Source organism: Macaca thibetana, chromosome X (assembly GCF_024542745.1).
Source record: "Macaca thibetana thibetana isolate TM-01 chromosome X, ASM2454274v1, whole genome shotgun sequence".
Classification (NCBI taxonomy): Eukaryota; Metazoa; Chordata; class Mammalia; order Primates; family Cercopithecidae; genus Macaca; species Macaca thibetana.
In genome coordinates this window covers 47,745,816-47,759,902 of record NC_065598.1, presented here as the reverse complement: position 1 = coordinate 47,759,902, position 14,087 = coordinate 47,745,816, and the positions used below count along the sequence as shown (strand labels likewise).

The following is a 14,087-nucleotide window of genomic DNA, read 5'->3' as shown; positions in this document are numbered from 1 at the left end:
TATGTTAAAGAACCTTTGCAGTTGTAAGATGCATTTATTCATTCAACAAATAGTTGAGGCAATATAGAAGAGCAATTTAAAGCCCAGACTTTGAGGCTGGACATGGGGTGGTTCACTCCTGTAATCCCAGTGTTTTGGGAAGCCAAGGCAGGAGGATTGCTTGAGGCCAGGAGTTACTTCCAGTTCAGTGGGGGCAACATAGCAAGACCCCATCTCTAAAAAAATTGTTTTAATGAAAAATAAATACATACATTTAAAATTGTATACATTTTAATGTATACATTAAAAATACATACATCCAAAGCACAGACTTTGGACTCAATTCACCTTGGGGGTGAATCCCAGCTCTGTCACCCACTGACTATGTGACCTTGAGCAGACTGCTTAATTCTCTGAGCCTCAGTCTCAACATCTGCACACTGGGGATGATAATAGTATTTAACTCAAGAGAAGGTTGTGAAAATTAATGGGAAGATGCACATAAAGGGCTTTGTGCTGGGCTCAAGGGCCATTGCCCTGTCCCTGCCTTAATAGAGCTCGCTGTCATTTTGGGAGGATCTTAGAGAGATCAGGGCTGTAGATGGAAAGCCCAGAGAGGAACGGGGACATGTTGGAGGTACCAGAGATGGGGGTAGGGGAAACTTCTTAGAGAACTTGACTTATGAGCTCCCTGAAGAACACAGTGGGCCCTAATTACATACTCTTTTTACTACTATTATTTTGCAAATATTATTAATATCAATAGGTAAAACATATTTCTCATTCTTTGGTCTTCTAGAAAAAATATATAGAAGTGTTTTTTTAGTTTAAATTTATTTTTAAAAAATTTTTTAAATAGAGGTGGGGGTCTCACTACGTAGCCCAGATTGTTCTGGAACTCCTGGCCTCAAGTGATCCTACTACCTCCTGCCTCAGCCCCTCAAAGTGTTGGGATTACAGGCGTGAGCCACTGGGACTGGTTCATTGAAATTTTTCTTTTTTTCTTTCTTTCTTTCTCTCTCTCTCTCTCTCTCTCTCTCTCTCTGTCTTCTTTTTTTTTAGACAAGATCTTGCTCTGTGGCCCAGGTAGGCAACAGTGGCCGGATCATGGCTCACTGCAACCTCGTACTCCTGGGCTTAAGCAATCCTCCTACCTCAGCCTCCTGAGTAACTGGGACTACAGGCACACGACCTCGCTAATTTTATTTATTATTTTTTATTGTAGAGATAAAAGAGAGGGTATCTCTCTGTTGCCCAGGCTGGGGTGCACCACGTGATCGTGCCTCACTGCAACCTCTGCCTCCCAGGTTCAAGCAATCCACCAGCTGTGGCCTCCCAAAGTGCTGGGATTACAAGAGTGAGCCACCGTGCCCGGCCCAAATTTCTTACGTTAGTGAAGAGTTCCTAGGAAAAATCCCATACATGAAAAAGTTAGAAACTGACAGGAAGGATTTGAGATGGCGACCTGCTTCGTATACACTGCTTATTAAAACTGGATAACAAATGCACCACGGGGGGTGGTGGGGGGGATAGGAAAAATGGCAAGACAAAACCAGCCCATGCGTACTCTGATTTTGAAAGAATTTAAAGAGAAAATCAGAGCATGCGTACTCTGAACTTGGAGTAGCCAATCCCAGGGGATGCTTTAGGCGGGAAAATCAGAGTCTCTGCCCTCGCTTTGAGAAGGTTCTGTCCCTGGAGCCTGGACTGAGAGACCCCACGTCAGCTTGGCTTGTCCCGCCTACTGTTCTGACTTCTAATTGGCCAGATGGAGTTCACTGACTGCCCTGATTGGTCCGTCATCCTGGGGCAGTGACATCACAGAATATTTTCTCCTCCTCCAGCCACACTTTGTCGCCAACTGCTGCCTACCTCGCCACCACTGCTTTGTCTCTGAGGTAGGTTCTCTTGAAGGGACACCCTAGATGGGCCAATGGGGGCAGATAGAAAAGGAGGAAGCCTCCGTAGGGGCCTCAAGTGCTTGGGCTTCCCAAAATCTTGAGGACTGAAAGACAACTAATGCCTTTCAGGGCGATCATCATGGAGGAGCCTCCCGCCTCGGCCTCGCGCCTACAGGCCTGTGCCATCCCACCCCTGGAAATATTTTTTCATTTTTGTATTTTAGTAGAGACGGGGATTCGTTATGTCGGCCAGGCTGGCCTCGACTGCCTGGGCTCAAGCAGTCCTCCCACCTCGGCCTCGGGACTACAGGCACGCACCACCCCGCCCTCACTAGTATTTTTTATTTTTTAATTTTTTTTTAGTAGAGACAGTTTCGCCATGTTGGCCAGGCTGGCCTCAATCGGCAGGGCTCAAGCAGTCCTCGTGTCTCTGCCTCCGGACTACAGGCACGCACCACCCCGCCCCCACTAATATTTTTTATTTTTCATTTTTTAGTTCAGGCGGCTTTGCTGTGTTGGCCAGGCTGGCCTAGACCGCCTGGGCTTAAGCAATCCTTCTGCCTTGGCCGCGGGACTACAGAAGGGCACCAGCCTGCCCACGCTTTTTTTTTTTTTTTTTTTTAGTAGAAACCGGGTTTCACTATGTTGGCCAGGCTGGCCTCAACCTCCTGGGCTCAAGCGATCCTCCCACTTTGGCCTCAGGACTCCAGGTGTGTGCCATTCCACCCCTGCTAGTTTGTTGTTGTTGTTGTTGTTGTTTTTAGTAGAGACAGGGCTTCACTATGTTGGCCGGGCTGGTCTTGACCTCCTGGGCTCAAGCGATCCTCCCACCTCGGCCTTGGAACTACAGGCAGGAGCCACCTCACCCATGCTATTATTTTGTTGTTATTGTTGTTAGTAGAAATGGGGTTTTGCTATGTTGGCCAGGCTGGCCTCGACCTCCTGGGCTCCAGAGATCCTCTTGCCTCAGCCTCGGGACTACAGGCATGCACCACCCTGCCCCCACTAATATTTTTATGTAATTTTTTTTTTTTTTTTTTTAAGTAGAGGGTTTCGCTAGGTTGGCTAGGCTGGTATCAACCTCGTGGACTCAAGCCATCCGCCCCCCTTGGCCTGCCAAAGGGCTGAGATGTTACAGGCCTGCGCCACCACCCCCAGCTAATTTTCTGTGTGTTTTTCTTTTTTGTTTGTTTGTTTTTGTAGAGATGGGGGTTTTGCTGTGTTTCCCAGGCTGGTCTTGACCTCCTGGGCTCAAGTGATCTGCACACCTCGGCCTCCCAAAATGCTGGGATTACAGGCGTGAGCCACCGAGCCTGGCCGATTGCTGCAAATTGAAATGCCCCCCATTCTCTCTAAGTGATGGAGGGCTCTTGTAGTCTCCGAGATTCTAGCTCTCTTCCTTCTAATAATTTACCAATAACCCAGTAATAGCCTCTAAATCCTTTCATATTAGCGATGCTCATTTCTCTTCAACAGAACAGAACCCCCCATCCCTCTGCCTGATCAGATCCATCACCAGAGAGACCATGTTACCTCCGGGACTCACTTCCTTCCCTTTATTTATTGAGTGGGGGTGTCAGAACGCACCCACTGGATAAAATTACACAGTCACGTCCCTGCCTCCCCGACAAGGGTCTGTACATCTTTCAGGGTAAGCCTGGCCCCAGGGAAACTACTAACAACATTAGCCAATCCCCTCCCAAAGACTCAAGGCTGCTATGCCCATAGAACCTGTCATCCCCAATCAATACTTCTCCCAGAGACCCCTGGCTCCCTGTTTTCATCTGACTTCTCCCCATGTCTTTACTCACGGACAGATAAGCCCCGGATGCAGAAATGCAACACCTGATTCCAGGTGACTGAGTGTGGCCGGCCTTCACTGATTTCTCCCTCCACAGGACTGGAAAGACTCAGGCTGTTTCTCTTGCAGGTCAGACTGCTCCCGGTGCCATGAATCGAGACAACGCCTTTGCAAAGAGACCCAGGGATGATGCTAAAACATCAGAGAAGAGAAGCAAGGTGAGGTGACCTGGAGGGGACAGAACAGTGGTCCAGGGGACAGAGTAGGGTGACCAGGTTTCTGAAGAGGGGAGGACAGAGGTACTGGGGACAAGGAGCAGGGTCTCGGGGGAGATCTGGACCCTTGGGAGCCTCCCACCCTTGCTCTGTCATCACCTAGCATCCCTGGAGACAAGTCTGTGGCCGTGCACTACATTTGGTGACTCTCACTCCATTCTGCAAGGTGGGAAGAGAGCCAGTCAGCAGTATTAAAGCCCTACTGTGTGGCAGGGGAGAAGCTGGGGAAGGTCCCCATGTTGTCTCAGTTAGCCATGGCATCAACCAGGACGGATTATCATCCCCACTTCCCAGATCCAGCACACAGGAAGCGGCTCCAGTTGAATGGCAGACATGCCTAGCTGAGTCACAGCCAGAATTTCTTTCTTTCTTTTTTCCTAGGCCTTCGATGATATTGCCAAATACTTCTCTAAGAAAGAGTGGGAAAAGATGAAATACTCGGAGAAAATCAGCTGTGTGCATATGAAGAGAAAGTATGAGGCCATGACTAAACTAGGTAACAGAAAGTTCTAGGAACAGACAAGTCTGGGGACACATGAGCATCCCTTTTCCTGCCTAGGCTACTTCTTAGGCTGCAGAAAGTACCCCACATTTTCCTTTTGTGCAGGGAAAAATCACAAGGCAGCTTCTGGGTGTTCTGCTCTTCCGTATCCTATCAGGGCTGAGGGCAGGGGCTGGCCACAGTGGAGCTCGTACCTAGATCCTGCACGTTTCTCTCCCGTAGGCGTCTGATGAGCCCAACTGTCTCTGTGGCATCACAGCACATCTCCCACCCTACCTTCCTCCTTTCGGCTTCTCTCTCTCTCTCTCTCTCTCTCTCTCTCTCTCTCTCTCTCTCTCTGTCTCTCTCTGAATCAGTCACCTGGGCTAGAGTGCAGTAGCGCAATCATAGCTCAATGCAGCCTCGAACTCCTGGGCTCAAGCAATCCTCCTGCCCAGCTTATGGAGTAGCTGAGGCTACAGGCACATGCCACCATGCCCAACTAATTTTATTTTATATTTTTAGATATGGGAGTCTCTCTATGTTACCCAGGCTCTTCTTGAACTCCTGGCCTCAAGCAATCCTCCCGCCTCAGCCTCCCAAAGCACTGGTACGACAGACATGAGCCACCGTGCCAGATCTAAGCTTGTCCCTTAAGGAATAAACATTTTGCTTCTTTCTAGGTTTCAATGTCACCCTCCCACCTTTCATGCGTAATAAACAGGCCACAGACTTCCAGGGGAATGATTCTGATAATGACCGTAACTGCGGGAATCAGGGTGAGTAGATGGGAAGGGGCTAGAAAGGGTCTCCTCAAGCCCAGTTGCTCTTCAGCTCAGCTACCTGGGAAAGATCCTCAGACATTTGTTCCCTCATACACAGCAGGGCTGAGTGAAAACAAAATTGCATACAGAAAGTTAACTACAGAGGACATTCATAAAATTCTAAAACATGCAAAACAATAATATGTATTTTTATGGATAATAAGTAAATGGTAAATGCATGAAAACATGAATGTGAATAAAAAGCCATCAAATTGAGGGGACTGGCTGTAAATGGAGAAGGAGGGGGGCAGGGATTGGTGAGTGCTGCACGGACAGCTTCAGCCGTGACTTGTTGATAGTGTGTTTTGTTTTGTTTTTGTTTTTGTTTTGAACTGGAGATTTGCTCTTGTTGCCCAGGCTGGAGTGCAGCGGCACAGTCTCAGCCCACTACAACCTCTGCCTCCTGGGTTCAAGCGATTCTCCTGCCTCAGCCTCCTGAGTAGATGGGATTACAGGCGCCCGCCACCATGCCCAACTAATTTTTGTATTTTTAGTAGAGACGGGGTTTCACCATGTTGGCCAGGCTGGTCTCAAACTCCTGACCTCAGGTGATCCACCCGCCTCAGCCTCCCAAAGTGCTGGGATCACAGGTGTGAGCTACTGCACCCAGCCCGTTTACAGTGTTTCTAATATTCTGAATAAATAAATCAGTCCTAGCATAGTCATGGGGTAATGTTGAGATGCGACTGAACTCAATATTATTCCCCATACTTTTCTGTGTGTTTGAAATATTTCTTTTTTAAAGGACTTGTTGTTCTTGCTAAACACTGTTAATGAATCAAAGGACAGTTAAGAAAATATTAAAAGTGAAAAACAAAAAGAAAATGTTAAAAGTGTAGATCCGCCAAAAACTTCCAGAGTTTGTTTCATTAACAGCATATAGATACTGGATAAATATCTTAAGAGAGAGGGTGATGAACACATGACATAATAAAGATCGCTGTTTCTCTGTATTTTATTAAAACCAAATAGTCTTCTCATTCCCAAACAACCCCAATTCTCCGTGATGAGCTTGGAAGTGAGTTTGAAAGAGTGATCCCTCATCCAACACAGAGAGCTTTCCCACTTGTCAGTGAGCGGAGACAACAGTATGTGAAAAAAAAGACAGGTTCTTGCGTAGAGAGCTTTGTGCATTTCAGGAATATAAAGGGGACATATGTGTTTACTTGCTCTTCTGCTCTGACAATGCAATCATAAGACAAGGTCAGAATGTCCAAACTGTCTCCAATAGACCTATTACTTCCCAACAAACAGGCCAGATTCTACAATCTCCCACAATCACTACAAGAGGTCTGAAAATCCAGTGCTTGAGTATCTGCCAAGCTTTTGACTTTAAAGGAGTGTCTTTATACTGAAAATATTTCAGAGCCACTGGACTAAATCATCCACGGTTCATCACACATTTAACAGCTTAATTGACGTACTTATGGTATGTACACTTCACCCATTTGAAGTGTACAGTGATTTTTAGTTGTTGCACATCTTGAGTGGATACAGTTCAGTTTCCCAACAAATCATTTTAATTATCTGGGAGAAAGTGAAAGATATGTAATGGAATAAGGTGAGACTGTGATGGGGTTTAACCCCCATTTGATAAACTATGAGATGGAAAATTCTGAACTGATGCCACAGATAAGTGAACCAACCATTACTAAACGTAATTCAGAAGCAAATCTCAAATAACTCCTCAACAATGAGTGGACTCATAACCCTCTGCTGCAGAATGCCCTGATGCGACAGAAGTCTCTCTAGAGTTTGGAAATCTTTCCCAACAAATTAAAATTCTGATGTATTCTCTTTCAGTTGAACGTCCTCAGACGACTTTCGGCAGGTTCCAGAGAATCTTCCCAAAGGTGAGTATCTCTCAAATCTAAAGGACCAGAGAACCTTTGTCTCTCCACGGATGTGAATACAGGTAAGAGTGGGGGAATATCAAAAATGCCCTCATTGCCTCCTTCTCCCCATGTCTATCACAACACCTGATGTTAGCATCGACGGCTTGATAATACTAAGAGTTGTCATCCTTAATACTTCTTTTGTTTTCATAGTGATGCCAGATACTACTTTAAGCAGTTCACATGGATGAATTAATTTAATCCATAAGAAGACCTCTATGACGTTGTTTCTGTTATTATCTCCAAATAATAATGAGTCACACACTTCAGTTGTCATCCATATAAAAGCCATGTGACTTGGCGCAAATCTTCTAAGTTCTCTGAGCTCCAGATTCCTGGTCCATGCAATGGAAGTAAAGAATCACAGTCCATGTTTTAGATCATGGTTATCAGCAGCATAATAATAAAATGAGGCTATCCGGTACAGAGATGTTAAAGAATTTTCCTGAGGCGCAGTGACAGGGGTAGTCTAATCCAGAACTCCAAGCCATTTAAAGCTCATTCACGTTTGCATTTGTTTATGAAGTTCAGATGTTGCTCACTAGGGCTTTACCCCATAGGGCCTGCTGGTGCTTCTGTTGAGACACCCACTCTCGCAACAGGAAGGACCAGCTGGCCTCTGCTCTGTTACCGGGCCGTTTGCATGGCTTAGGAATCGCTTTGACTGTTGACCCCTCCCTACTGTGAGCTCCTTGAGTGCCTTGTCTGCACCTGGGGCATCTGGGAAGCCCCAGTCCCAGCCCAGGGGATCCCTCGGAGGCCCCTGAATGAGTGACCCCACAAGTGCAGATTCAAGTCTGGTTTAGAGGGTAAAGGGATCTGGGAGTTGGGTTGCCAGTGTGGAGACCGAATTCAAAGAAGTATCCAGAAAGATATTGTTATTATTATTACATTTAAACAGTGTTTACAAGCTCAGAGAGGACTTTCCCTTAGCCTATTTTACATGTATTGTTCATGTAAAATATTGTTCATGTAAAATCGTGTATTGTTCATGGCATTGTAATGCCAGTCGTGAGCCTTACTTTGGGAGGCCGAGGCAGGCAGATCACAAGGTCAAGAAATTGAGACCATCCTGGCCGACATGGTGAAACCTTATCTCTACTAAAAACACAAAACTTAGCGGGGCGTGGTGATGCCTGCCTATAGTCCCAGCTACTCGGGAGGCTGAGGCAGGGGAATCACTTGAACCGGGGGAGGGGGAGATTGCAGTGAGCAGAAATCACGCCACTGCACTCTAGCCAGGCGACGGAGCAAGTCTCCGTTTCAAAAACCAGAACAAAAACAAAATCAAAACAAAACAAAAACACAAAAATAAAAGAGTAGCTTAATATTGTTGGTCAGTGACACATCCCAATGCAAGCAGAATTGGTATGGGTACCACCTCACTGAATTCCACATTCAATGTTGGTGCCTCGGTAGGGTGGTATGCCATATCTGGTACTGCTTTCTTTGATGTCTGGATTAATTTCAGCAAACCATTTCTTTCCCTCTCTCTTCCCAGTATTCATCGCCCCACATCATCTTTCCCAGCAGCGTTTTGTCCCCTCTCTATGTCTTTACATTTACTCTCCCAGCAGCAGTCTACAAGCTTATATTGGGATCCCTTGTATTTTATAGAAGCTCTTCCTTTTGTAGACCTTGTGAATTCTTAGAATGCTATTCTACAAAACTTCTGTACACCACACTCTCAATTACATGGAGATTTCTGCTGTTTGCACAAATGTCAGTCTTGAAAGAGTGTGAAGATAAGCATTCTAGCCCTGGAATTCCACCCCATTCATTTAGGCCATTCCTTTCCCTTCTAACCTCCCAGGTTTCTCCTTATTTAGGTAAGTGTAACTCTCTCCCAGCGTTGTTGAGAACATTGATTAAGGTAATGCGTGTGTGAAGACGCTTTGTAAGCTCTAAAGCACTATAGAAATGTGACTGATACTGTTTTATCTGTGACCTTCACATTATAAAGATCATGCTCAAGAAGCCAGCAGAGGAAGGCAACGATTCGAAGGGAGTGCCAGAAGCATCTGGCCCACAGAACGATGGGAAACAGCCGTGCCCCCCGGGAAAACCAAGTACCTCTGAGAAGATTAACAAGACCTCTGGTAAGAGGAAACAATTCGGGAACAACCCCTCTGGCTTCCCTGGCTATGTTCAGGTGTGGGGACTGGGTGTGTGGCATGGATCCCAGACAAGCCTGGGTCCAGGCTGGGCTGATGAGCTCGCCCAGCTCCAGATGAGATGTTAGACATGACTTCCAGAGACACAGACTGGAGTTGACGTCCGTATAAAAAACCACGTGACTTGGGGCAAGTCTTCCAAATTTTCTCAGCTCCAGATTCCTAGTCCCTAAGATGGAAATAAAGAATCATAGTTAATAGATTGTTTGGAGGTATTAAATTAAATATAGAAAGCCTGATGACATGAAAGGTGCTCAAGCAATTCTGTCTGTGATAACCTGGGATCATAGCTTATTCAGCTCAATGCCTGATACCCAGTACAGGTGTACTTCAGAGATGTTGCAGGTTCGGTTCCAGACCACTACACTAAAGTGAGTCACACACGTTGTTTTTTGTTTGGCAGTGCATAAAAACATTATGTTTACACCACAGTGTAGTCTACTAAGTGTGCAATAGCGTTATGTCTAAAAATGTACATACCTTAATTTTAAAATAATTCATTGTTAAAGATGCTAACAATCTTCTGAGCCTTCAGTGAGTCACACTCTTTTTGCTGGTGGAGGGTCTTGCCTCGGTGTTGATGGCTGCTGGCTGATCAAGGTGGTGGTTGCTGAAGGGTGGAGTGGCTGTGGCAGTTTCTTAAAAGAAGACGACAATGAAATTTGCCACATCGATTAGCTCTCCCTTTCGTGAAGCACATCTCTGTAGTATGTGATGCTATTGGATAGCATTTTACCCACAGTAGAACTTCTTTCAAAGTTGGAGTCAATCCTCTCTAGCTATGAAAGTTTTAGATGGCGTCACCTTCCAATAGAAGGCTATTTTATCTATATTGAAAAACTGTTGTTTAGTGTAGCCACCTTCAACAGTGATCTTAGCTAGATCTTCTGGATAAGTTGCTGCAGCCTCTCCATCAGGGTTTGCTGCTACACCTTGCACTTTTATGTTATGGAGACGGCTTCTTTCCTTAAACCTCACAAACCAACCTCTGCTAGTTTCACACGTTTCCTCTGTAGCTTCTTCACCTCTCTCAGCTTTCATGGACTGGAAGAGAGTTTGGGTCTTGCTCTGAATTAGACTCTGGCTTAAGGGAGTGTTGTGGCTGGTTTCATCTTCTATCCTGACCACTCAAACTTTCTCTATTTCAGCAGTAACGCAGTTTTGCTTTCTTATTCTTGTGTTCACTGGAGTATTAGTATTATTATTTTCTTCAAGAACTTTTCCTTTGCAGTGTATACTATTATTTCCTTCAAGAACTTTTCCTTTGCATTCACGGCTTGGCTGTTTGGTGCAAGAGGCGGAGCTTTCAGCCTGTCTTGGCTTTCCGCATGCCTTCCTCACTCAGCTTAGCCATTTCTAGCTTCTGATTTAAAGTGAGAGACATGCGACTCTTCCTTTCATTTGAACACTTAGCGGCCATTGTAGGGTTGTTCACTGTCCTAATTTCAGTATTGCTATGTCTCAGGAAATAGGGAGGCCCAAGAAAAGGAAGAGAGGCAGGGAAGAGCTCATCCGTGGAGCAGTCAGACCACACACAACATTGATCGGTTACGTTCGTCATCTTCTGTGGGCGCAGTTCCTAGTACCCCCAAAGCATTTACACACAACAGGATGACTATAGTCAATAATAATCGTATGTTTAAAAATAACTAAAAGAGTGTAATTGGATTGTTTGTAACACAGGAATAAATGGTTGAGGGGATGAGTACCCTATTTTCCATCATGTGATTATTACGCATTGCATGCACATATCAAAACATCTCACGTACCGCGTAAGTATATACACCTACTGTGTACCCAAAAAATAAAGAACAAAAATTATTTTAAAAGACTAAAAGACAATTGCAATGATAACATCAAAGCTCACTGATCACAAATCACCTTAACAGATATAATAGTAATGGAAAAGTGTAAAATTGGTGAAAATTTCTAAAAAAAGAAAATGCTGTATCTGCGAAGCACTATGAAAATGAGGTGCCATTAAACAAGGTATGCCTGTCTGCCCTTAACAAATACGTGCAGAATGAAAGGAGGTATGGGTCAGCGTTCCCGTAAGTGAAGATGTTGGGAATTTAAACCTCACAACGGAAGGAGCCAGAAGCTAAAACTTTAATTGGCATTTGGCCTGTATTGGTGTGGGTCTAAGGTCTCAGCCTCTCTAGCCAGAGAATGTGAAAAACTGGGTAAAGAAGGCCCATGGGCACTTGGGAGCAGGGAGGCATCTCCTGTTTTTGAGAAAACAGAGCCAACACTCTTCAACCTACCCAACCCTCATCTTCCAACTCTTCTCCATCATAGGACCCAAAAGGGGGAAACATGCCTGGACCCACAGACTGCGTGAGAGAAAGCAGCTGGTGATTTATGAAGAGATCAGCGACCCTGAGGAAGACGACGAGTAACTCCGTAAGTGAACCTTCGGCTCATCCCCCACATCCCTGCAGATGTGCTATTCTGTTACGGTACCGGTATCCCATCTTGTCACTTGTTCCCCAAATCATTCCCTTCTCATAATTTTCTAGGGTACAGCATTGAGGCTGAATGATGAGATTTCCCATGCTTCCATGCAGGGAGCTTTCTACTCCCTGCCCTGTATATCCAGGGATCCTCCCTACCCAGGATGCTGTGGGCTCCCAAACCCCAGGTCAGCCCTGAGATGTGGGCCACACCTTCCTCTAGCCTAGGAATGGATAAACCAGGTGAGGAAGTCACTGTGGCATGAGCGGATGGTTCTCTTCGAGGAACCGTGGAAGGTGTGTGCAGGTCCCGAGGTAGGGCAGAATCAGAGTGTGAAGGGTCTAAAGGTCAGGAGGAGTTGAGACTGAGTTGTCACACGGTGGGAACTCACTGCCACTTACTTTCCTTCTCTCTTCTTGCCTCAGCCTCAGGGATGTGACACATGCCCATGATGAGAAGCAGAACGTGGTGACCTTTCACGAACATGGGCATGGCTGCGGACCCCTCGTCATCAGGTGCATAGCAAGCGAAAGCGAGTGTTCACAACAGTGCAAAGTTGAGCGTCATTTTTCTTAGTGTGCCAAGAGTTCGATGTTAGCGTTTCCGTTGTATTGTCTTACAGTGTGCCATTCTGTTAGATATTATCCTTTTCATTGATGAGCAAGACATGCTTAACGCGTATTTCGGTTTGTATATCCATGCATCTACTTAAAAAACAAGTATAATCAGATATTCTCTGCATAGAACAGCACTACCCTCCTCTCTCCCCAGATGTGACTACTGAGGGCAGTTCTGAGTGCTTAATTTCAGTTTCCTCTGCATTTACACATAACACACACACACACACCTGCGCTCACGCGCGCGCACACACACACACACAGTCACATCAAGTACCACTATAAGCATCTCCCATCTGCTTTTCCCCAGTGCCATGCGTCCTGGTCAAGCCCCCCTCACTCCGTTTCCTGTTCAGCATGTACTCCCCTCATCCAATTCCCGTGTATCAGTTACTGACAGTTAATAAACCTTTGCAAACGTTCCCCAATTGTTTGCTCCTCTCATTATTGTGCACACAGGTCTGTGCACGTGTGTAAATATTTCTTTAGGAAAGATTCTTAGAAGTGGAATTGCTGTAGCAAAGGAGTCATTTATTCAACAAAACACCAATGAGTGCGTCCTCGTGCTGAGCGCTGTTCTAGGTGCTGGAGAGACATCAGGGAAAGAAGGCAGGCAGATGTTCCTGACCACCATTCTAGAGGAGGATGTTTCCAGTTGGTTGGTTGGTTGGTTGGTTTCTAGAGACGGGGTCTTGCTCTGTCCAGGCTGGAGTGCAGTGGCGTGATCATAGCTCAATGCAGCCTTGAACTCCTGGGCTCAAGCGATCCTCCCACCTTCATCTCCTAAAGTACTAGGATTACAGGCTTGAGCCGCCGTGCCTGGCCTCCAGTTTTTATTTTGATAGAGACCATACACTTCAGTCCTGGAGCAGGATTCTGCAGCAGGTGGTTGGGCATCTTGGCCTTCGCTCTCTGAACAATTTTCAAGTTAAAGATCTGGGACCATCCATTTGGGAGTATGTGGGAGGAGACACAGATGAAATCGTCATCTGGGGAACGTGGAGGAATGAGGAAGATGCGTGCACTGTACACCCTGTGATGGAAGGGAATAGAAGAGTCCACTTAGTCTCCATGCAGGGGAGCAACGGTGGGAAAGTCCCCTGGACAGAAGCATGAGACTGCCCATCAAGGGTCTCACCAACCAAGGGCCTGGGGGCTGGGGTGGGGACGATGATTTGGGAATGCGTCAGTTCTTTCTCACAGGTACCACTGCACGGTGCAGAGGGGAAACAGTTGTGGGGAAGGGAAGGGCAGAGGGGAGTCTATTTTAGAACAAATCGCTGTGTGTGATTGGAGACATTAAGGCTGCATTCACACACAACAGACTTGAAACACCAGCCCCAGGTGGAGGCAGGATCAGAGCTGTTTTGACTGTCCACAACCCATCACCTTGGCCTCCTGGTTCTCCCCAGCCTTGGAAGGAGGACACTATCATCATTATGCCTATATGATAGATGAGAGACGGAGTCCCAGACAGATGGTAGGCATCTTGTCACAGGTCCTACAGCTGGCAGGTGCAGGAGGGGCTGAGTTTGGAGCTCACCGACGTCAGAAACATTAAGGAGGACAGGTGTGTGTGATGGAGGGAGGGAGAATTGAACAAGCCCTTAGAGAGGGAGAGTGCAGGGAGGGAGAGGCAATCGTGGTCATAGTGGGGACAGTGGGAGACAGAGATATGCAGTGTGG

At 46.2% G+C, this 14,087-nt stretch overlaps 1 protein-coding gene across 1 annotated transcript; it reads left to right on the top strand.

The window, feature by feature from the left end:
- Positions 1–1,808: 1,808 nt before the first annotated feature.
- LOC126945638 (putative protein SSX6) lies at positions 1,809–12,823 on the top strand. The gene is made up of 8 exons (XM_050775733.1): positions 1,809–1,877; positions 3,811–3,899; positions 4,338–4,452; positions 5,121–5,216; positions 7,065–7,114; positions 9,120–9,255; positions 11,629–11,733; positions 12,210–12,823. Exons 2-7 carry the CDS (start codon positions 3,831–3,833, stop codon positions 11,727–11,729), a joined length of 567 nt encoding a protein of 188 aa, XP_050631690.1. The 5' UTR covers positions 1,809–1,877; positions 3,811–3,830; the 3' UTR covers positions 11,730–11,733; positions 12,210–12,823.
- The last annotated feature ends 1,264 nt before the right edge of the window (positions 12,824–14,087 follow it).